General features: G+C 41.8%; 1 protein-coding gene across 2 annotated transcripts in view; it reads left to right on the top strand.

The window, feature by feature from the left end:
• The first annotated feature begins 298 nt into the window (after positions 1–298).
• Positions 299–24,626, top strand: part of UBE2N (ubiquitin conjugating enzyme E2 N) — a 50,928-nt gene continuing 26,600 nt past the window's right edge. The window contains exon 1 of one of the 2 annotated variants that reach the window (XR_009451279.1): positions 299–525. Coding sequence is in view for 1 of the 2 variants with exons in the window: in XM_059683787.1 (XP_059539770.1) it covers positions 496–525 (30 nt within the window). In the remaining variant the exon portion in view is untranslated. The remainder of the gene's footprint in view (positions 526–24,626) is intronic. The other variant, XM_059683787.1, reaches the window with a different exon arrangement.

The following is a 24,626-nucleotide window of genomic DNA, read 5'->3' as shown; positions in this document are numbered from 1 at the left end:
TTCCCTGCAGCGCCAGGCCCGGCCGCGCTCAGAGCAGGAACACTGAATGGACAAACGAACGAACGAATGAATGGGCTGCGTCGGCGGCCGGCGGCCGGGCCTCTGTTACGTCGCCACGGGCCCGGCGTGGCCGCGGACAGGGGCCTGCGGAGCGCGCCGCCCGCTCCCACCATCGCACGGAAGGCTCAGTCTGGAGCGTCGAAGCTCCCGCCGCCCAGCGCGCCCCCCCGCCCCAAATCCCTGCCCCGTCGCGTTGCGTCACTTCCGCCACCTCAGGGCCGGGGCTGGGGCGGGGAGCGCGGGGGAGGGCCCAGGTCTGAGGGAACCCCACCCACATCCGCGTTCGAGCAGGGACTACATTTCCCGAGGGGCCTCGGCGGCGGCGGCGGCGGGCGCGGCAACGTCCCCCCGGAAGTGGAGCCTGGGACTTCCACTCGTGCGTGAGGCGAGCGGAGCCGGAGACTAGACCGGAGGCCGAACTTGGGATCTGACAAGATGGCCGGGCTGCCCCGCAGGATTATCAAGGTAACCGCCCAGACCGGCCTCCGGCTCCCTGCTCTGCTCTTGCCCCGTTGGCAGCGCGGTTGCTCGCTTCCGCCGGCCCGCGCTGGGAGGCCGCAGGCAGGCGGAGAGGGTCTGGCCAGGCGGCGAGCGAAGTCTGCGCTGGGGAGGGGGCGCGGGGAGACTTCCGGCCGCGGCGGGGCAGCCCCGCGGCGAACACCCGGGGCTTCCAGGCGGCCCCCTGAGAGCCGGGAAGGCCTGGCCTGCGCCCGGGCGGAGGGTGGGGTGGTGGGGTTCTGGTCTTGGGCGCGGGCCTCCGCGGTCTTTCAGACCACCCCCAGGCGGAGGCCGCGGGCGCGCGGGAATCGCGGCGGGGCCCGGCCTCTGGGCGGGGGTGGTGGCCCGACACGGCTCCTCGATCCCGGATCCCCCTTCTCAGCCGGGGCGGGAGCTCACGGGCGCCGCCGCCGCAGGTTCAGAATGAATGAAGCGGGAGGGTGAGGCCGGGCCGGGCCCTGCACCCGGGAGGGCCGCGCGTCCTGCCGCCGTCGGCACATGCTCGCACCCGGCATCCATCCTGGGTCCGGGGACTTGGGGGCTCCGCGCCCGGCTGCCCCAGCTTCCCCGATCTCTTCCTTAAATCCGCTTCCGCTCGTTGTCTCCGCGAAGTGATTTTACTCTGGTTTGCAAACTCAGACCTGTTTTTGTTCAGAGGAAATAGTTCAGTAGGGAACTGGGGGGCTCAGGTCTGGGGACCTTTTGAAATCTCTTGCCTCTCGATTGTGTACGCTTTTAATTATTAGATCGTTCTTCTGCTCTTTGTTAATACTATACTTGGACAAGCACATATTGAACCCTGAAAACATTCGGAATCGTGGTTTTGTAAATTCTTTACATAGGTCCTCAAAGGTGAAATATTACTTGAACTCACTAAAAACCTTGCATTTTTTGGTGCGTTTTAATAAAGGAAGTAAGTTGAATCTCTGTCTTGTTTAATATTAGGTGGGGCAAAAGTAGGTTTACCATTGTGAGTACGTGAAGCACTTTATTCTTGTATGATTTTTATTAACCGCTGTGTTTTCCATAGGAATACCTACTTATGCCCCACCCTGTATGTAAGTTAAAGGGATTAAATTGCAGCATCACTTTGCTTGATAAAACTAGGTGAATGTGTGTGTTTTAAAATTTGGGGGAGAAAACTACTATGTGAAAGAAAGACCTGTTGAAGGATGATGGGTTGGGTAGTGCTTCGTGCAGTTTCAGTTAAATATGTATGGGTGTCTCTGATCTAAAAGGTGCTTAATTTAGAGAAACAGGACATTTTATGAGATAGAAATTATAATAATGTGGGCCTTCATAGTGAGAAATTCGTTGTACTGTATTACAGATTTGTCTTGGACTTTGTCCAAGGAAGTTTATTGCTGTATGCATTCCGAGGGCCTTACAGTGTGGTTTTAGTTATAATGCAGTCACGGCTGCAGTGGTCATGTTTATTGAGGGCTCAGTTGAAAATGAGGGGTGGAGGGAGGATAGAGCTGTACACCAAATATTCTCGAATTATTATTTACTACTCAGGTTATTGATTAAGTACATAATATAATTTGACATTCAAGATAATTCTCCAAAATACATAACGAATTAAAGGCTTAACATATTTTTCCACTTTTGCTTGATTCTTAAGATACTGTGCAGTAACATGAAAGTCTTGATGGAAAAATAAATTCTGTCTAACCTTGTTTAAAGTGATAATGACTTAAGGTAATAAGTTCGTTTTCATAATTCAATTCATTTGGCACACAATAATGTTGTTTACACTAGGCATTTACATTTCACTATTTAAACCAAGACAGCGATAACTCATAATTTAAATTTTACAGTATTTTGTTGGTATCATCTCTTTAATGAAAGGTGCTGTGATTTGGGTTTTATCTTATAAAACTCAGGTGTTTCTTTATGCCATTTGTAGCTTAAAAGAACTGTTTTCTCCAGTCCATGGGAAGGATTAAAAGATTATGCTATGTGTGTTTTTTAGTGCCCATGCTTATATGATGTAGGTTTTTCCATAATCAATGAAAATGTCTATTTTTTAAAAATATATTTTATTGATTTTTTACAGAGAGGAAGGGAGAGAGATAGAGAGCTAGAAACATCGATGAGAGAGAAACATCGATCAGCTGCCTCCTGCACATCTTCTACTGGGGATGTGCCCGCAACCCAGGTACATTGCCCTTGACCGGAATCGAACCTGGGACCTTTCAATCTGCAGGCCGACGCTCTATCCACTGAGCCAAACCGGTTTCGGCGAAAATGTCTATTTTTAAATATCAGAATTTTTAAAAAGTTTGCTTCTTCTCTCACAACCACAACACAAATTTCTTTGTGGAATTTAATGGTGGTGGTGGTAGGGTAACTCTACTGTCCTGAATGATAGGAACATATTATCCTTCATTGGACAACTGTAATATGATGCTATCTATCTCAAAATGGTCATATTTACCTTTGCAAAATTCTTTAACCATTTGATACCTGCAGGAATCTTGTGATGTGGACAATGCAGTTGATAGTCTAAAACCCCATTGAAATCACTTTTGGCAAGAGGAGGAATTTGGATATTGATTCAGTATGACCTTCCTCAGTCTCTTGTTATTATGAAATGAAATAATGTATGTAAGAGTACCTTGAGATCTGTAAGTAACTATACAAATACAAGAATTGCTATTCATCCAGTTAGATTTCCGTTTTCAATCCAGTAGCAAATCCTATAAGCTCCACTTTCAAAATATATCCTGAATCAGACTCATCATCTTTCTGAAACCACTGTTCAATTCCATCATTTGTTGCCTGGCCTACTATATCAGTCTCCTTTCGGCTTAAAAGGAGTTAAAAAAAACCCAACATGTTCTATTGATTTTTTTACAGAGAGGAAGGGAGAGGGATAGAGAGTTAGAAACATCCACGAGAGAGAAACATCTATCAGCTGCTCCCTGCACACCCCCTACTGGGGATATGCCTGCAACCAAGGTACAAGCCAGCTGTGGGCAAACTACGGCCCACGGGCCGGCCCCTTTGAAATGAATAAAACTATTGAAAAAAAAGACCATACCCTTTTATGTAATGATGGTTACTTTGAATTTATATTAGTTCACACAAACACTCCATCCATGCTTTTGTTCCTGCCCTCCGGTCCAGTTTAAGAACCCATTGTGGCCCTCGAGTCAAAAAGTTTGCCCACCCCTGGTACAAGCCCTTGCCCGGAATCGAACCTGGGACCCTTCAGTCCGCAGGCCGACACTCTATCCACTGAACCAAACCGGTCAGGGCAAAAGGAGATTTAAAAAAAAATAGAGATCATGTCACTACCCTGCCCAGAATTTTACAAAGGTTCTGCATCCATCACACTTAGAATAAAATCTTGACTACCCCCTCCCACCCCCCACCTCCAATACCTACAAGGTCCTCCATGTCACTGGGATCTGCCTACCTCTAGATTATCTCCTGCACTTCACTCCTTTTGTTGTTCCACTTCAACCACACTGTTGCTTTGCTGTATCCTATACACTGGAACCTTGTTTATTCCAGTCACAGGGCTTTCCTCCTGTTTATTGCATTGCTTATTGTTCAGTTCTTGGCTTACATGACATATCTTCTGAAAGGTTTGCCTTAGGATTCCTAAAACACAGTTTTCCTCTCCCCCTCCTCCTAGTTGCTCTTCATTCTCATATTTGCCTCTCTTCTGTCTAGCATTTACCACTACTCCAAGTTATATTACTTACTTTTTATCTCTACTTCTACTAAACTCTATGAAGGCAAGGACTCTTGAATGATTTGGGCATTACTCTAATGTGTAGAACATGTAGTAGGCACTAATATATTTTATTGATTTCTTTTAGAGAGAGGAAGGGAAAGGATAGATAGAAACATTGATGAGAGAGAAACATCAAATATCTGCTGCCTCCTACATGCCCCCCACTGGGGATCGAGCCTGCAACCCGGGCATGTGCCGTGAACAGGAATCAAACTGGTAACTTCTTGGTTCTTGGGTTGACACTAAACCACCGCGCCACACCAGCCAGGCAGCACTGATATATTGATTGGATGAATGGATGTGCTTCAGTCTTTTTGGAAGAAAGTTTTAGGAAAGTTATTCTATATCATAATTTGACAATGTTACTACTTAGTAGCTTCTATCTGAACCAATCACTGAGCTAAACAGTCTCTTTTTCCACCCATAATCGTTAAAAAACAAAAGCCAATCTTTTATTTTGTTGCTTAGGAAATATTTGAATTGGAAGGTTCTGAAAGGTACATAAGAGGAAGATTTAAGGTTCTAAAAGGTACATAGAGGAAGATTTAAGACTCTCATCTGTCCCTTCAGCATTCCAGTTTTATCCTCCCCAGATAACCACTATTTTTATTGTACTAATATATCCTTCTAAAGGCCAGAGACTTGGTGCATGCATATATGTTAATCCCATTCCCTTCCTCATGCAAATACCTTGATTCTCTGCTCTCTTCCATTATATAGAGGTGAGTAATGCTGTAATGAAAAGTCTTATATATAGTGGTATTTTGCACATGTTTGAGTTAATACTGAATCTTAGCAGTTCTGTGTTCAGCTAGACGCAGCGGTTCTCAACTTGTGGGTCACGACCCCTTTGGCGGTCTAATGACCCTTTCACAGGGGTTGCCTAAGACCATCCTGCATATCAGATATTTACATTATAATTCATAACAGTAGCAACATTACAGTTATGAAGTAGCAACAAAAATAATTTTATGGTTGGGTCACAACATAAGGAATTGTATTTAAAGGGCCAGAAGGTTGAGAACCACTGAGCTAGAGGTTTAAAAAATTTTTTAACTCTTCCCTCCAGGGCCAAAGGGACGGAGTAATTAAAGCTTAAAGTCATATAGGTTAAAGTGTACCTAAAGTAAGAGGTCTTTCCTAATCCCTCTGTCACAAAAAAGAACCAGTTATTTTGGGAACAAATAAATGAGATCAGTAGTTGTGGCCTTGGTCAAAAACAAATTTATTTCAGCTTTACATGTTGCACTGATAATGACATTCCTTTGTCTTCTCAAAATTAATCATGAGAACAATAAAATATAACCTTAGCAAACTGTGGTTAACTTACTGAAGGAGTTGCCAATGTTATCACCGATAAGGGTTTAATCTCCAACATTTACAGGGAACTCATACAACTTAACAAAAAGAAGATAAACAATCCAATAAAAAATGGGCAACGGACCTAAATAGATACTTTTCAAAAGAAGACATAAAGAAGGCCAAGAGGCATATGAAAACATGCTCAAAGTCACTAATCATCCGAGAGATGCAAATCAAAACGACAATGCGGTACCATCTCACACCTGTCAGACTGGCTATCATCAACAAATCAACAAACAACAAGTGTTGACGAGGATGCGGAGAAAAAGGAACGCTCGTGCACTGCTGGTGGGAATGCAGACTGGTGCAGCCACTGTGGAGGACAGTATGGAGTTTCCTCAAAAAACTAAAAATGGAATTCCCATTTGACCCAGTGATCCCACTTCTAGGAATATATCCCAAGAAGCTAGAAACACCAACCAGAAAGGATATATGTACCCCTATGTTCATAGCAGCACAATTCACCATAGCTAAGATTTGGAAACAGCTAAGTGCCCATCAGTAGATGAGTGGATTAAAAACCTGTGGTACATCTACACAATGGAATAAATACTACATTGCGGTAAAAAAAGAAGGAATTCTTACCATTTGCAACGGCATGGATAGAACGGGAGACCATTATGCTAAGCGAAATAAGCCAGTCAGAGAAAGATAAATATCACATGATCTCACTCATTTATGGAATATAATGAACAACATAAACTGATGAATAAAAACCGATCTAGAGACAGAAGCATTGATCAGACTGTCAAACTTCAGAGGGAAGGTAGGGGAGGGTGTGGGTAAGGGGGACAGATCAACCAAAGGACTTGTATGCATGCATATAAACCTAACCAATGGACACAGATAACAGGGGGATGAGGGCATGAGTGGGGGGGACGGACTTGGGGGGTTAATGGGGGGATGAGGACACATATGTAATGCCGTAATTAATTAAAGATAAAAATAAACTTAAGGAGTTGACTTACTTGGTTAAAACCTAGCAAACTGATCTGAGATTAGAATTTCAGCAGTCTTTTCTAAAATTTACTTTTCTGTTTGGTGAGGTTTAGTTTCAAATTATTAAAAACCTGATATGGGAGTCTCAGGCCTGGTGCCATCTTCCACACCCTCATCTTGAGAGGGCCTGAGGGGCCTGTCCGCTCTCACCTTGCTTCTGGGCTTTTGGACTGTTTTATTTCTGCTGTGATTTTTTCCCACACCCAAATCCCCTCCTCCCTCACATTCCAGGTAGCTGAGACTCAGCACTGCCCTGACCAGGGTCTGAGGCTGCAGATGACCAGTACTCAAAAACAAAAACAAAAAGAAAACTTGATATGATCTGACTTTGCATTGAGACTTGAGTTCTGCTTATTTTTTACTTCAATAATTTTGATTTTAAAAACACAGCACTTTTTCCTATCACTATTTAAAATATATACAGTAGTTTTTAGTAAGAAAAGTGATTCAGAAAACTGCTGCTTAAAAAAAAAATCTTCACCAAGGATATGTTTTTATTGATTTAAAAGAGAGAGAAACATTGATATAAGAGAAATATCGATTGGTTGCTTCCCCTTAGCACCCTGATCAGGATTGAACCCAAAACCTAGGTATGTACCCTGACCAGGAATGACCAGGAATTGAACCTTTGACCTTTCTCTGTATATTGGACAATGCTCTAACCAACTGAGCCATGCTGGCAAGGACAAACTGAGCCTTTTTTTTAAAGTCTTGCAAATTGTTGGTGGATAATGTATCGTCATCCGTTGGCCCCTCTCTCTCCACCATTTAAAGAAAGGCATGAACAACTTACCATGATGATGATGGACTTGTTATAAATTGTAATTAAAACATCCTTAGGAAACAAAATAAACTCATAGTAAAAATTTGACTAGGGACAGTATGGTTTTTAGCTCTTTTGGTTGTTCCAATTGAGTTTTCTGACCTTCTTAGGACAATAAACCATGGTTTTTGTATATGACTTCTAGGGATCCTGTCTCCATGGATTCCAGGTTAAGAATCCCTAGACTACTTTTGGTAATGATTTAACTTCCAAGCCTATAAGGATATTGTTTAGTATGTTACCTAATGTTTTTATTAAATATGAGCATAATTGAAAAGTTAAAATAGTAGCTGAGTGTTATTCTTTAAGTTTCTCTGTGTCAAGCACTTTCTTCAGTTCAGAATGATCAACTCTCACGCTATAGAAATTATCAATTACTTTCTGAGTACCCACCATGCTAAATGATGATAGCATCAGGAATGCTATGTGTTTACTTTGTGGAAGTTCTGAGTTATTTTCACACTTGTGACCATCTATAGCCATAGAGATTTAACACAGTAAAGATACCATCCTTTTTCTTTTCTGATGAGTCTGTAGGCCAAAGGAGTTGGATCACTAGGAGTCCCCACTTGCAAGTCAGTACCTTTGCTTTTTTCTTACACCTAGTAGTTTGGTTTACCGGTGGGTAAATGGGTTTAAGAAGAAAACAATTTACCCTAAATAGTATGGATTCTGAACATACATTTAAATCTGTTATTTATTATGGGGTGGGGATGCATATGCCAGAAATGAGAAAATGAGATTAGCATCCAGCAGGGGCTTTGAACATTACAGTTGTAGTCAACACAATTGTGATGTAGGTGCCTAATTACTGTTATATAATTTTACTTTCTAAGCACAAAATAGATCTAAAAGGCATAGTATATGTAGTAATGTGATAATCAAGAAATCAAATTATTTTGTGTGTGTGAAAGTTGAATCAGTGGCATTATACAGTTGAAATTTTCTTTGCAAATGTAGTGAATGAAGGATATCAGCGTGGATATACAAATTAGGAGATGTAATAATGGGGAGACAGTTCAGCTAAAATCTCAGCAGCTTTTAAAATATATATATATGTATATATATATGTATATGTATATATATATATATACATATATATACATACACACACACATATATATATATATATTTAGAGAGAGAGGGAGAAAGAAACATCCATGTGAGAGTGAACCATCGGTGGCTTCCTCTTGCACTCACTCCCCCTACTGCGGATCTGGCCCGAAACCCGGGCATGTGCCCTGACCAGGAATTGGAACTGGAAACCTCTAGGTACACAGGATTTCACCTAACCAACTGAGCCACAGTCTTAGCAGCTTCTCAAATGAGGTTTTTGTGTGTGTGTGGTTTTTTTTTTTTTTTAATCCTCACATGAGGATACAGTGGGGCCTTGACTTACAGTGTCCCGACTAACGAGTTTTTCGAGATAGGAGCTGTCTCTCGGCTGATTTTTTGCTTTGAGTTGCGAGCTAAAATTCTGGTTACGAGCCAGCTTCAGACACCCCACCGCTAGTTGGTGAAGCGAATGTCACAGTGAATGCCACAACATCAGCCCAACATTCAATTCATTGTAATGGTGAAAATTGATTTGACATACGAGTAATTTGAGGTACGAGCTCGGTCACGGAACGAATTAAACTCATAAGTCAAGGCCCCACTGTATTTTTTCCATTGATTTTTAGAGAGAGAGGAAGGGAAGGAAGAGTGGGAGAGAGAGAGAGAGAAACATTGATTGGTTGTCTCCCGCAAGTGCTCTGACCTGGCCCAGGGTTGAACCTGCAACCAATTGGAATCTAGCCAGAGACCCTTTGGTGGGAGGGCCGACACAAACCACTGAGCCAAAGCAGCCAGGGTGAAGTTTTTGTTTTTTGGTTTTTTTTAATGTTAAATATAGTCATCTTTAATTTGTAGATTAGATAGGATGTAGGATCACCATGACCATAGTCTAAGAGAGTGAGAATCATGGCCCTAGATAGAACCATGACTTCTCTGGTGGCAGAAGTCATTAGTGTGTGGTTGGAAGAACTGGATAACTGGTTAAGAGCCCTCAGAGAATCAACAGAAAGAATTCATTAGTCATTCTTTCAAGAGCTACACCATGTCATCCAGGCATCGTATATTTGCTAAAATCCTGGACATGGCTATTCTAAAATCTTCTAAGGGTACTTGGCATAGATATTTTTATAATTCTGAATTGGCCTCTAATTCAGCTGTTTCTAAATAATTCAGATTCAGCTATAATTTAAAGTATTTTAGATGTTGATTTCAGAATCTAATGTTGACACATTTTACCTTTTAAAAAAGTTGGCTATTTCCTCTTAGATTTTTAAACTCCTTTACTTTTCAGTACCATCACAATATGTCACTATTAGAGGTTTAGTCTATTTTGGGCAAATCAATTTTATTTTCAAAGTCTTTATAATCTAGTAATTGAAGGCATTACCAAGGGAATACTAGAAAGAAATATAATGTGTTATTTGTGTCTTGAGACCATGGGTGCTTTTTATTTCTTTTTTTTTTTAAATATATTTTATCGATTTTTTACAGAGAGGAAGGGAGAGAGATAGTCAGAAACATCGATGAGAGAGAAACATCGATCAGACACCTCCTGCACATCCCCCACCAGGGATGTGCCCGCAACCCAGGTACATGCCCTTGACCGGAATCGAACCTGGGACCTTTCAGTCCGCAGGCCGACGCTCTATCCACTGAGCCAAACCGGTTTTGGCGCTTTTTATTTCTTTACTACTTTTTAAGATTTCTTTATAGTCCATACTAAAAAAAAAACGTTGACCCTGTAATGTTACTGTTTTTACTGATCCTTGAGGACTATTGGTATTACCATTCCCTACCCCCTTTTACCATGGGGTGGTGCAAAAGTGGCTTTCGTAAACTAGTAAGAGCCCAAAGCAAAATTTCGGTCTTTTGTAACATTGTGATTTGTATGCCTCTTTATTATCCATTTATGAGATATGTTTCAGTTCAATTAAATTAACATTTATTGAATACATAATATATATTCAGCACAAAGCCAGGTGAACAAGATAAGGCATCCTTACCTAGTAGAAAACAGTTGTGAAACACAAAGTTATAGTGAGGTGTGTTATGAAAGAAGATACACATGGGCTTTAAGGATATCTAAGGATGAAGGAAAGATACCTGTTGAGCAAGTGTTTTAAATTTGAAGAGGAGGGAGAGTTTTGGGCAAAAGGAATAGCAGATGTAAAAGTTGGAAGGAGAGAGAGAGAGAATGAATGAATGAATGAATATGAAAGAATATATATAAATGCATAGCATATTCCAGAAATCCAGTGTGTGTGGTGCCTACTGTTTAATTACTAACTTCAGAGAGTTCGCATTAAGTATTCTTGGGCAAACAAAGCTTTGTTGAGTTTTGAATTGTTAAATTAATACTTAGTCTTTGAATTATATTTATCAGAGTGTGGCAACTATTCTCTAAGTGGGATTGATTTTACAGTTTTTATTATGTAAACAATAGAAATATTTTATGGAGCACTTAACTGTATATGAGGAATTGTTCTAAGCATATTGCATGCTTTAATTTATTTTAACAGCAATCCTATGATGTGGGTACAGTTTTATCTCTATACTAAAGGCCCAGTGCATGGATTCATGCACCGGTGGCATCCTTCGGCCTAGCCTGTGGGGATAGGGCCAAAACTGGCCCTCCGACATCCCCCAAGGGGTCCTGGATTGCAAGAGGGTTGTTCTCAGGTGACGCACCCCGGAAACGGGCTCCCTCCTCTCTGGTTCCAGGTGCGTCACCTGAGAACCACAGCTGCCAAGTCACCGCAGCTCCTGCGTCAAGCGTCTGCCCCCTAGTGGTCAGTGCATGTCATAGCTACTGGTTGGAGCAGCTGCCCCTTGGTGGTCATTGTTCATCATAGCTACCAGTTGGATGGTCGGATAGTCACTTAGGCTTTTATATATATAGATTATGGATGTGGATAGCTGGACAGAGGGATTAAGTAATTGATGGAGTTGTGATATGAACCCAGGCAATCTGGTTTTATAGACTGTGGGTACTGTAGATCGAATGTGCCAGAACATATCTGCTCCTATGTGATAACTGAGTATATGTATTTTTTTTTAAAACATCTGAGCAAGGATATGAGAATGAGTGCTCATTTCTTTCTTTTTTTAAAAATATATTTTATTGATTTTTCACAGAGAGGAAGGGGAAGGGATAGAGAGTTAGAAACATCGATGAGAGAGAAACATCGATCAGCTGCCTCCTGCACGCCCCCTACTGGGGATGTGCCTGCAACCAAGGTACATGCCCTTGACCGAATCGAACCTGGGACCCTTCAGTCTGCAGGCCGACGCTCTATCCACTGAGCCAAACCGGTTAGGGCGAGTACATGTATTTTTATATTTTATCATTTGGATGCATGAAGTGAAAATATGTTCATGTGCAGAGTCTATAGTGCTTATTTAGCTTTCTTTCTTTTTTTAAAAAAAATCAAAAGTCTACTTATTGTAGTTGGAGTTCCTGTTTTGTTTGCCTTAATATGGTATGCTCCTGCTCTCTAGTGGCATATTTCTTACCTGCCCTCCTGGTTGTCTGGATTTGGGGAAGTGTGGGGTTCCAGTGAGAAGGAACTAAAGAGCAGCTATTTCTCTCCTGGCCTGCCTGCCTGCCTTCCTTCCTTCCTTTCAACATACTTATATTTGATAGCTCACTTGCTATTTCTTACCAGCAAAATTCATTTTAGGTATCACCGTGTTAGACTATACCACTCTAATGTTAATTTTAAACAAGGTGTTTTGTGGGTTTTTTTTCATTCAGTAAGCCTAAAAATGAATTACAATTAAATTGAATTTTGTGTTTTCCACTCAGGGATGGTGTATGTACCTACTTAATTTAATTTTTGCTTTTACAGTTGAGGCACAATGATTTACATAAAGCTTGAAGTTTCTTTAGATGTGAAAGAGCTAGTACCCCTATTTATATGTATCTTTTCAAATACAGCACTCTGTCCGTTCTGTCTTTATTGTTGCAATTCAGTCAGAGGGTTAAACTGAAAGTGCTGCAAGCTCCATTCAGGCTCTGCCATTGAATGTGATCAGTGAGTCTTCGGCCAAACCTTGCATATTTCTTATCAGAATCTTCTCCTAGTTTAATTTTGTGGGATGCCAATGTATTGAGTGGTAGGAACTAGAAGATATTTTCTGTGAATACTGGTTTTTACTTTTCTTTTTTATTTTTTTCTTTTTTTTTTTTTTATTGCTTAAAGTATTACAAAGGGTATTACATATGTATCCATTTTATCCCCCCGCCCTAGACAGTCCCCTAGCCTCCCCTATCCCCCAGTGTCTTATGTCCATTGGTTATGCTTATATGCATGCATACAAGTCCTTTGGTTGATCTCTTACCCCCGTACCTCCTGTCCCCCAACCCTCCCCGGGCTTCCCGCTGCAGTTTGACAATCTGTTTGAGGCAGCTCTGCCTCTGTATCTATTATTGTTCAAAAGTTTATAATGGTCTCTATTATCCATGAATGAGTGAGTTCATGTGGTATTTTTCCTTCATTGACTGGCTTATTTCACTTAGCATAATGCTCTCCAGTTCCATCCATGCCGTTGCAAATGGTAAGAGTTCCTTCCTTTTTAGAGCAGCATAGTATTCCATCGTGTAGATGTACCACAGTTTTCTAATCCATTCATCTACTGATGGGCACTTAGGCTGTTTCCAGATCTTAGCTATGGTGAATTGTGCTGCTATGAACATAGGGGTGCATATATCCTTTCTGATTGGTGTTTCTGGTTTCTTGGGATATATTCCTAGAAGTGGGATCACAGGGTCAAATGGGAGTTCCATTTTCAGTTTTTTCAGGAAACTCCATACTGTCTTCCATAGTGGCTGCACCAGTCTGCATTCCCACCAGCAGTGCACAAGTGTTCCTTTTTCTCCACTTCCTCTCCAGCACTTGTCGTTTGTTGATTTGTTGATGATAGCCAGTCTGACAGGTGTGAGATGGTACCTCATTGCTGTTTTGATTTGCATCTCTCGGATGATTAGTGACTTTGAGCATGTTTTCATATGTCTCTTGGCTTTCTGAATGTCCTCTTTTGAAAGGTGTCTATTTAGATCCTTTGCCCATTTTTTGATTGGATTGTTTATCTTCCTTTTGTTAAGTTGTATGAGTTCCCTATAAATTTTGGAGATTAGGCCCTTATCAGATATGACATTGGCAAATATTTTCCCACACAGTGGGTTTTCTCGTTGTTTTGTTGATGGTTTCTTTTGCTGTGCAGAAGCTTTTTATTTTGATGTAGTCCCATTTGTTCATTTTCTCTTTAGTTTCAAGTGCCCTTACTTTTATTTTTCAAACTATAAGACAAAGTTTTCTTAGGAAGTCACAGAGGTAGAAGTGAGTCGTAGAAGAAATGGGCTCTGGAAACAATGTTACAGAGGCAAGCCCTAACCGGTTTGGCTCAGTGGATAGAGCATCAGCCTGAGGACTGAAGGGTCCCAGGTTCGATTCCGGTCAAGGGCATGTACCTTGGTTGCGGGCACATCCCCAGTGGGGGATGTGCAGGAGGCAGCTGATCGATGTTCTTCTCTCATCGATGTTTCTAATTCTTTATCCCTCTCCCTTCCTCTCTGTAAAAAATCAATAATAATAATAATAATAATAATATATATTTATTTATTTACAGAGGCAAAAGGGGCGGCCCTTGGAGCTTAGGAGAGAGAAAGGTAAAGGTAAAGCATTTAGGGGTAAGAGGAGGGGGACGGGAAGGGTGCTGGTGTGCTCCTGGGAGTGAGAGCGCCTATGAACATTTGTTTTTAATCAGAGGACTTAGTTCACGGTTGTGTATCAGAATTATCTGGAACACTTACAAATTTAACAGTTGCTAGCCCAAGCATGTTTTTTTATGTTTTGTTTTAAGATCTCCAGATTTTATTGTGTGCCTTGCAGAAACAATGGCCTTGAGTGTACGTGGCTTTAGTGCAAAGATGGGTAGAATGTGAAAATACAAGTAAAATCATACAGCCAGTACCTTTTCATATATAGAAAACAAAGGCAACAATGAGAACACCAAAGATGTGACTATCTGGATGGGGGAACCCTCAAGATTGGTTTTTAAGGAAAGAGATTTTTAGAAGTCTGAGATTTGAGCTAAATTTTGAAAGATAAATAGAAAAGTTGGGTGGGGGAGTATAATGCCATTGGAGGTTAACAGCAAACTCTAGGAAGATATTTGAGCAGTGCTAAAACTATAACATGAGTCAGCACGTCTTTGCATGGACCACAGACACTTCAAATGCGATCGTTGAACTTGCAAAGTTTTTCTTCAGTTCATTACTGAACTACATTCATGAGTTCATTACTAAAAATTCAGTTAATAAATATGTTAATTATTGAAAATAACCAAGTAGTACAGGTAATTATCTCCCCTTCATTTTCTTTTGCTATTCCAACCTGCAATTCATAGGTAAAATAATATTTTACTGAATATGAAAGGAAAATCTAAGTGCTTCATTTATTTTTTGAGATATAATTCACATACCATAAAATTTACCCCTTTAAAATGTACAATCCATTCATTTTAACATATTAACAAAATTGTGCAACCATCACCACTATCTAAATAGAACATTTTCATCACCCCAAAAAAGAAGTCCTATACCACCCGTGGGCAAACTACGGCCCACGGGCCGGATCCAGCTCGTTTGAAATGAATAAAACTAAAAAAAAAAAAAAAAAAAAGACCGTACCCTTTTATGTAATGATGTTTACTTTGAATTTATATTCGTTCACACAAACACTCCATCCATGCTTTTGTTCCGGCCCTCTGTCCAATTTAAGAACCCATTGTGGCCCTTGAGTCAAAAAGTTTGCCCACCCCTGCCCTATACCCATTAGTGGTCACTCTCCACCTCAACCCCTGGCAACCACTTACCTACTTTGTTTCTATGCATTGTCCTATTCTGGATATTTCATATAAATGGAATCATATATGGCTTTTTAAAAAAATATATTGATTTCAGAGAGGAAGAGAGAGGGATAGAAACATCAATGATGAGAGAGAATCATTGATTGGCTGCCTCTTGCACACTCCCTACTGGAGATCGAGCCCGCAACCTGGGCATGAGCCCTTGACAGGAATCGAACCTGGAACCCTTTAGTCTGAGCCAAACCAGCTAGGGCATATATGCCTTTTTGTGTCTAGCTTCTTTCACTTAGCATGTTTTCAAGATTCATCCATATTGTAGTATGCATTCCAACTTCATTCTCTTTAAAATTTTTTAGCTGGAGTTTTTCAATACTTTTAGGAAATGACAGTGCTGAATGAAGCAAAGCAGAAGTTTCAGCAGGTAGATAATCCATATTGGCTCTCATAAAATAGTTACATTTGAAACCTGTATTGCTTAGAAAATGTCCTTCAGTCTTGTGAGTCCCCTCCCTTTTCCCCCTGGCGACCCCCACCCCCCACCCCCCAACCCCCACCCCCCACCCCCCAGGAGAAGACTACATTTATTATGTGGAAGTGGGGATTTTAAAGACTGGTTTAATAGAATGTTGTTCTAAGAAAGCAGTTTGTTTTTTTAATTATTGATTTGAGAGAGAGAGAGAAAGGAGAGGGTGAGAGTGAAACATCATCAATGAGATAAACATCAATCAGCTGCCTCCTACATGTCCCCTACTGGGGATCAAGACAGCAACCGGGTGTGTGCCTTGTCCTGGAATTGAACCAGTGACCTTTTGTTGCATGAGATGACACTCATTCAACTGAGCCATATTGGCCAGGGCTAAGAAAGCATCTATATATATAAAAGCCTAAGCGGCCATCTCAACCGAATGGACGGCCGAACAGGCTGCGTGGGGCGACCAGACCGGCAGGGGGGTTAGTGAGGGACGACCAAACGACTGAGCAGCTGGCTGCATGGGGCGACCAGGCTGACAGAAGGGTTAATGAGGGACAACCAAATGACTGAACAGCAGGCTGCAAAGATGGTAGCGCCCACAGCCACAAGATGGCCGGCAGGGGAGGGCAGTTGGGGGCGACTGGGGCTGCAGGGGAAGGTAGTTGGGGCTGCCTGGATGGGCAGGGGAGGGCAGTTGGGGGTGACCGGGCCAGCAGGGGAGGGCAGTTGGGGGCGACTGGGCCAGCAGGGGAGGGCAGTTGAGGGTGACCGGTCTGACAGGGGAGCAGTTAGGCATTGATCAGGCTGGCAGGGGAGCGGTTAGGGGGTGATCAGGCTGGCAGGCAGGAGCGGTTAGGGGATGATCAGGCTGGCAGGCAGGCAAGCGGTTGGGAGCCAGCAGTCCTGGATTATGAGAGGGATGTCCGACTGCCGGTTTAGGCCCAATCCCACAGTCAGACATCTCCTGAGGGGTCCCAGATTGGAGAGGGTGCAGGCTGGGCTGAGGGAAAATACCCCCTGACCCCCCCCCCTCCCCCCGTGCACAAATTTCATGCACCAGGCCTCTAGTCTTATATAAGAAAGGTGTTCCATTTCATATGCTGCATTTGTCTACACCCCTCCCCCACCCCCCCCCACCCCCACACACACACCTTTAAAAGATTTGTCAGTAGTAGTAAATCTTTATCCTTAAAGATTACATTTAATTGCTGGCACTGAGAAATTCAAGCCACTTCTGGTGAATAAAATCACTTTTACCTCTAGGATTAAGAAACTTTGCTACCTTGGCTAAGTCACTTTTCCTGGCCTCAATTATTTCTAATTTCTATTTTAACTTGATGATTATATGATCCCTTTGGCCATAATTTAAAATAATTAGAAGCTATTATCATACAATCCTGGAACTGATTTTCCCCTTTGGCTTTTAAACTGGCTGTTAGGCATTTCAGAGAAAAAAAATTTACACAGATGCTGAGCAGTAGCAGTATAGCTTTCTAGTAGAAGGTCTGTGTCATATCTGCTGCAATAGTTTTAAAGCCTTTAAATGTTCATGTTCTTTTGGGGTTCAGACCTTGGAACTCGTTATGTGTTCTCCTGATCACATTTAGTTACTTCGCTTCTGTCCATATTGATTCCAAAATCCAGCACTGTTTCAGGTTTCTCCAATTGCCTATTTATCACCACTTGCAGACATTTTAAATGTCTTGCAGACATTTTAAAATCAACTTTTACTTTCAAGGAACGTATTCATTTTGCGTCTCCTTCATATGTCTCAGCACTTGTAGTGTTTCTTTATTATTCTATCAACATTAATCTAGTTGCCCAAGATTTACTCCTCTTCACTATTCTCTCCTCTCTTCCACATGCAGTTTGTTATTAAGTCCAATTGATTCCAACCTCAGAAAATGCTTCTGCTTCTCCTAACCCATTCCTGTCTTTCCTTCTCCCAGTTATCTTTGTATGTGGGCTCAGGATTTTTTTGCAATAATTTAGGAACCCTCCTTCTCTTACCTTCTTTACTTTCCCACTCCCCTCCCTCCCTTCTTCCCTTTCCCATGCCCTCCTCCCAAAATTTTGACACTTCCACATTCTACTGAAAATACAGATGTCATCATGTTGCTCTCCACTGTGTATAAGTTGTTCAAATTCATTAACTTGGTATATAAGGCTTTTCACAGTCTGGTCTTTTCACCTTATTAATTTCATTGACAGCTCCTTCTTTGTCTCTCCTTTCATACAACCTTTGATACTGATATTGTTTACCAGTCAAAATGATGTGTTTTCTAACTCCTAAATTATGCTGTGATTGCAGAGGAACACCTGTCATATGAAATGTGACTGCCCAGGTACTCTGTGTTGGTTGGGTTTGTTTCCTCTGCTCTTCTGGGGGAACCTTGATTGTAGTCATCTTGTTTGTATTCCTAATACTAAGTAAATTATAGTTTAAGATCTAGAAGTACTATATTTTATTATTTCGACAGGTGCCATGAAAAGAAAATCAGGGATAAAATTTAAGTCACTTGCTTTATTTTCTAGGATCCTGTTAAGGCACTCTGGGAAACAAGTGTTGGTCCTGCCTGTTATTATAGTGAAAAAATATTTAAATTTTTTTTACTTATGATAAATAAAAACTGTACACATTTAAGGTGTACAAGGTGATGTTTTGATAAATGTGTACATTATGAACTAATTGCCACAAACTAACATATCTATTTATTACCTTTTTGTTGTTATTAGAACACTTGAGATTTCTTGTAGCAAATTTCAAGCATGTAATACATAATAATTATTATTTTTTAATATCTTTATTGATTTGAGAGAGGGAAAGAGAGATAGAAATATCAATGATGAGAGAGAATCATTGATTGGCTTCCTCCTTCACCTCCCCCAGTGGGGATCAAGCCCATAACCCAGGCATGAGCCCTTGACTAGAATCGAACCTGGAACCCCTCAGTCCACAGGCTGATGCTCTATCCACTGAACCAGACCAGCTAGGGCACATAATTATTTTTTAAGGCATTTTTAAAAAATATATTTTTATTGATTTCAGAGAGGAAGGGAGAGAGAGATAGAAACATCAATGATGAGAGAGAATCATTGATTGGCTGCCTCCTGTATGCCCTCCACTGGGGATTGAGCCCGCAACCCAGGCATGTGCCCTTGACCAGAATCAAACCTGGGACCCTTCAGTCTGCAGGCCGACGCTCTATCCACTGAGCCAAAGCAGGTAGGGCCAATACATAATTATTTGTTAACTATAGTCATCATGCTGTACATTAGGTCTCCAGAACTTACTCATCTTATAACTGAAAGTTTGTACCCTTTGATCAATCTCTTTTCCACCACCTCCCAGCTCTGGTAACCACCACTCTCTCTGTTACTAAGAATTTGAGTTTTGTTTTGAAGATTCCACATATAAGTGAGATTATGCATATTTGTCTTTCTGTGTCTGGTTTGTTTGTTTGTTTATTTATTTATTTAAAGTCTATTTTATTGATTTTTTACAGAGGAAGGGAGAGGGATAGAGAGTTAGGAACATCGATGAGAGAAGAACATCGATTAGCTGCCTCCTGCATAAGGGGATGTGCCCGCAACCAAGGTACATGCCCTTGACTGGAATCGAACCAGGAACCCTTCAGTCCCCAGGCCAACACTCTCTCCACTGAGCCAAACCAATCAGGGCAGTGTTTGGTTTATTTTGCTTACCATAATTTTCTCCAGGTTCACTCAGGTTATGCAAATGTCAGGATTTCCTTTCTTAAGAGTTGATTTGAAAAATAATTTGCTCTTTTTGACCATCAGAAAAATAAAATATTTGTTACTTCCTGGATCAAGGTTTTGAGCATCATATAAATCTTAGAAGAGCTGTAGCTGGTTTGACTCAATGGATAAAGCGTCGGCCTGCAGACTGAAGGGTTTCAGGTTTGATTCCAGTCGGCATGTACCTTGGTTGCAGGCTCCATCCCTGGTCCCCATTGGGGTGCGTGCGGGTGGCAACCATCAATGTGTCTCGCTCACATCGATAATCTTTCTCTCGTCTTTCCCCCTCCCTTCCACTCTCTGAAAATCAATGGGGAAAAAATATCCTCGGGTAAGGATTAACAATAAATCCTAGAAGAAAACATAGACAGTAAAATTTCAGACATCTCACATAGCAGAAATTTTGCCAATACATCTAAGGCATGAGAAACAAAGGAAAACAATAAACAAATGGGACTACATCAAACTTAAAAAGCTTCTGCACAGCAAAAGAAACCATCCTCAACATGAAAAAGGAACCCACTATATGGGAGAATATATTTGCCAATCATACATCTGATAAGGGGTTAATTTCCAATATATATAAAGAACTCATGCAACTCAACAGAAGGAAGACAAAGAACCCAATTAAAAAATGGGAAAAAGACCTGAATAGACACTTCTCCAAAGAGGACATGGGATGAACAAGAGACATGAAAAAATGCTCAATGTCACTAATCATCAGAAATGCAAATTAAAACTACAACGAGGTATCACCTCCCATTTGCCATAATAGTTACTATCAGTAAATCAACAACAGGTGCTATTGGGAATGCAGACTGGTGTAGCCTCTGTGGAAAACAGTATGGAGATTTCTCAAAAAATTGGAAGTTGTACTTTCCTTTTTTTTGTTTTAATATGTCTATTGATTTCAGAGAGAGGAATGGAAAGGGAGAGAGAGAGAGAGAGAGAAACATCAGTGAAGAGAGAGAATCATCAGTTGGCTACCTCCTGCGTGCCTCCTCTTGGGGATGGAGTTGCAACTGGGCGTGTGTCCTGACCTGGAATCGAATGCCACCTGGTTTATGATCAGTGCTGAACCACTGAGCTACATTGGTCAGGCTGAAACTTCCTTTTGACCCAGTGACCCCACTTCTGGGAATATATCCTAAGATCCCGAAACACCAGTCAGAAAGAATTTATGCACCCCTTTGTTAATAGCAGTGTTACAATAGCTAAGATCTGGAAGCAGCCCAAGTGCCTGTTAGTAGACAAGTGGATAAAAATACTGTGGTACATTGACACAATGGAATACTATCTATATCTATAAAAGCCCAGCGACCCTTACGGCAGAATGACTGGTCACTATGATGCGCACTGACCACCAGGGGGCAGATGCTCAACACAGGAGTTGCCTCCTGGGTGGTCAGTGTGCTCCCACAGTGGGAGCTCTGCTCAGCCAGAAGCTGGGCTCATGGCTGGCGAGTGCAGTGGTGGTGGCGGTAGCCTCTCTTGCCTCTGCAGCAGCGCTAAGGAGCGAACAAGTGGGTGGTAAGGCGTGGCGAGCCAAGTGGTAAGGAGTGAGCAGGCGGGTGGTTAGGAGTGAGGCATCCCAGATTGCGAGAGGGGGCAGGCCGGGCTGAGGGGACCCCTTCAACCCCCCTCCCCATGCACTAATTCCGTGCATCGTGCCTCTAGTCCTATATAATCCTATATACTAAAGAGGTAATATGCAAATTGACCATCACACCCTTGCACAAGATGGCTGCCCCCATGTGGTCACAATATGGCTGGCAGGGGAGGGCAGTTAGGGGTGACCAGGCCTGCAGGGGAGGGCAGTGGGGGCGACCAGGCTTGCAGGGGAGGTCAGTTGTGGGTGACCGGGCCAGCAGGGGAGGGCAGTTGGGGGTGATAGGGCTGGCAGGGGAGGGCAGTTGGGGGCAATCTGGCCAGCAGGGGAGCAGTTAGGTGTCATTTAGGTTGGCAGGGAGTGGTTAGGGGGTGATCAGGTTGGTAGGCAGTTGAGCGGTTGGGAGCGCAGTCCCAGATTGTGAGAGGGATGTCTGACCACAGTCGGACATCCCCCAAGGGGTCCCAGATTGGAGAGGGTGCAGGTTGAGCTGAGTGCATGAATTTTGTGCACCAGGCCTCTAGTACAGCTATAAAAAAGAAGGCTCCCTTACCCTTGAGATAACATGGAGGGACCTGGAAAGTATTATGCTAAGTGAAATAAGCCAGTCAGAGAGAGAAAAATATCACATGATCTTACTTATATGTGGAATTTAATGAACAAAATGAACTGACAAGCAAATAGGTTCAGAGACATGGAAGCATGCAACAGACTGACAGATCTCAGAGGGAGGGGCGTGGTCAGGAAGAGATTAACCAAAGAACTTATATAAATGTGTGCATAGCCTATGGACACAGACAATATTGTGGTGAAGGCCTGGGTTGGGGTGGGGGCTGTGTGAGGGGAGAAAAATAGGGGACATCTGTAACACCCTCAACAATAAAAATAAAATTAAAAAAGCCTATAGACTTTTGCTCTCATGGTTCACACACATACATACTATCACTTTGTTTTCAACTGTTTAATTGATAACTGTGAATTAATCATAAGAGGGTCATAAAGCAGGGGGGTCATTGGAGAACTCCGGTGTCATCCCCCTTCATTTTAAGGATTGCCCTAGCAGGTTTTCTTATATTTAGGATGCAACAGTACCCTACCAGCAAAGAACACAGTCCTAGCCTATGAGTAGGCTTTAGCTTCCCATGACCCACAGGTGTGTGCTTAAAAAATGTAAATATTTAGGCTTACTATCAATGAAAAAGTAAAACTAGTGTATGTTTCCTCTTATGAGTTATTTGTTACAACAATTTTAATATTCTGAGAGTGCCCACACACACTTCTTTACTTTATAATACTTTATTTCTTGAGTTGGATCATCAAGCCAATTATGGTTATATATTTATGTGTATAAATTATGACCCGTGTATGTTAATCTTTTAAACATTACAAGTATTAGTAAGGATGTTGAATATTTACTGTGTTCCTTATACTGATTGTACACAGTTCCCCCCATTGTTTATGGCAGATTGGAAAAAATACTGAAGTTATTTCTGGTTGGCATATGTAGTCAAAGAATGATTTAGTTCAGGTATTTGATTTTAGTAGATGAAAGCAAATGTAGATGGTTGGAGCAAGAAGGGAGGGATAATGTGGAAACACACCAATACTCATTTAAGAAAAAATAAGATTTTATTGTGTTTTTTTTTTTAAAGAATAGTTTATTGATTTTTTTTTAAGAGAGAGAGAGAAGAAGGGAGAGAGAGATGGAGAGGGAAACATGCATGGATTGCCTCCTGCAAGCCCAAAACCCAGGCATGTGTCCTTGACTGGGAATTGAATTGACACCCTCCTGGTGCATGGGATGATGTCCAACCAACTGAGCCATACCAACCAGGTCCAAGATTGTATATTTTTTACAAGCCCCAAACAAATGTTGCATTCTAAGTCCAGAGATTCACTTTATAATTGTAAATTTGTAGCTGTTTTAATGATCATGCTGCTTAATCTCTTATTATATCATAGAGTTAGTCATACTTCTGTTGGAAAGTAAAAGAAGTGCCTTGAAAAAATGTGATTGTGAAAAATGGAAGTGTCTTGAAAAAATGTCATTAATTGTGAACAACAGAAATGTTGCTCATTTTGCTCAGATAAGAGTCTTACCACCCTGGCCAGGTGGTTTGGTTGGAGCGTCATCCCATACACCAAAAGGTTGCGGGTTTGATTTCGGGTCAGGGTACATACCTAGGTTGTGGGTTCCATCCTCGGGACGCAATTGATTGATGTTTCTCTCTCACATTGATGTTTCTCTTTCTCTCTCTCTCTCTCTCTCTCTCTCTCTCTCAGATTAATGGAAACATATCATCAGGTAAGGATTAAAAAAAAAGTCATACTGCTTGGTTGGCGTGGCTCATTGGTTGAGCGTTGACCTGTGAACCAGGTGGTTGTGGTTTGATTCCCAGTTCAGGGCATATGCCCGGGGTTGCAGGCTCAATCCCCAGAGTGGGGTGTGCAGGAGGCAGCCGATAAATTATTTCTCATCACTGATGCTTCTATCTCTCTCTCTCTCCCTTCCTCTCTGAAATCAATAAAAATATATTTTAAAAAAGAAAGTTATACAGTTATCATGTCTCAATTGAAAATGGTTTATAAGTGAGAAAGATCAAGAAAGAATATTTATATCCTCTGACAGGAAGATCCTAGAGTTTATTCCCTTTTTAATCCTGATTTTTGCAGCTTACCTTTTTCTTTAGTTTCATATGACTCAAATATTTGAAGGTGTTAGCTCAAAGGATTAGCTAAGCTGTGTGTACAATTGCTGGGCCCTCAATCTTTTACCCTGGGTACGGCAGAAGTGTGGTTGTGGAAAAGTTGGTTGTGTGGTGGTTGGAAGTCTCAAAAATCTTCCTAGATTGTGAAATTCTGTTTGGGCCATTCACACCTTGGGTGTGGCTTACTTTGACCGTATTACCAGATTCTCTGAAGAGCATCTAGGGAGGTATGCTGCTTTGAAAGATGAGGAAGGATGGATCTTAGTATAGGGTTGGTCTTGACTTCTTTGAAACTCACATATTCATACCAGTAAACAACCTTTTGAATCCTGAATTTGATTATTTTCAAGTTATTGCATATGGGCATTGTGGCTTCTGCCCCTGTCAACTGGAAGGGCTCCCAGACATCTGGGGACCTGAGATGTTTGCATGGGCACCATCTAGGGTTGGCATTCCTTTTAATGGAATAACTGCCCTTCTTCTTCCTAGCTGTCCTTGTATCCTTTTATGAGTGGAGGTCAAGAGGAAGAGTAGTACTAGGTGGTGTGCAGCCCACTGGGCTAATTCTTGCTCTGGCAATTCTGCGAACATGTGGGAACTGTCACATATATAAAGTTGTTACGTAGGTGACAGAATGGGAGAAAAGAGAACGTTACGGTGTT

The sequence above is a fragment of the Myotis daubentonii genome, chromosome 2 (assembly GCF_963259705.1).
Source record: "Myotis daubentonii chromosome 2, mMyoDau2.1, whole genome shotgun sequence".
NCBI lineage: Eukaryota > Metazoa > Chordata > Mammalia > Chiroptera > Vespertilionidae > Myotis > Myotis daubentonii.
Note: the sequence above shows the minus strand (reverse complement) of the source record. Positions and strands in the feature narration are given on the sequence as shown.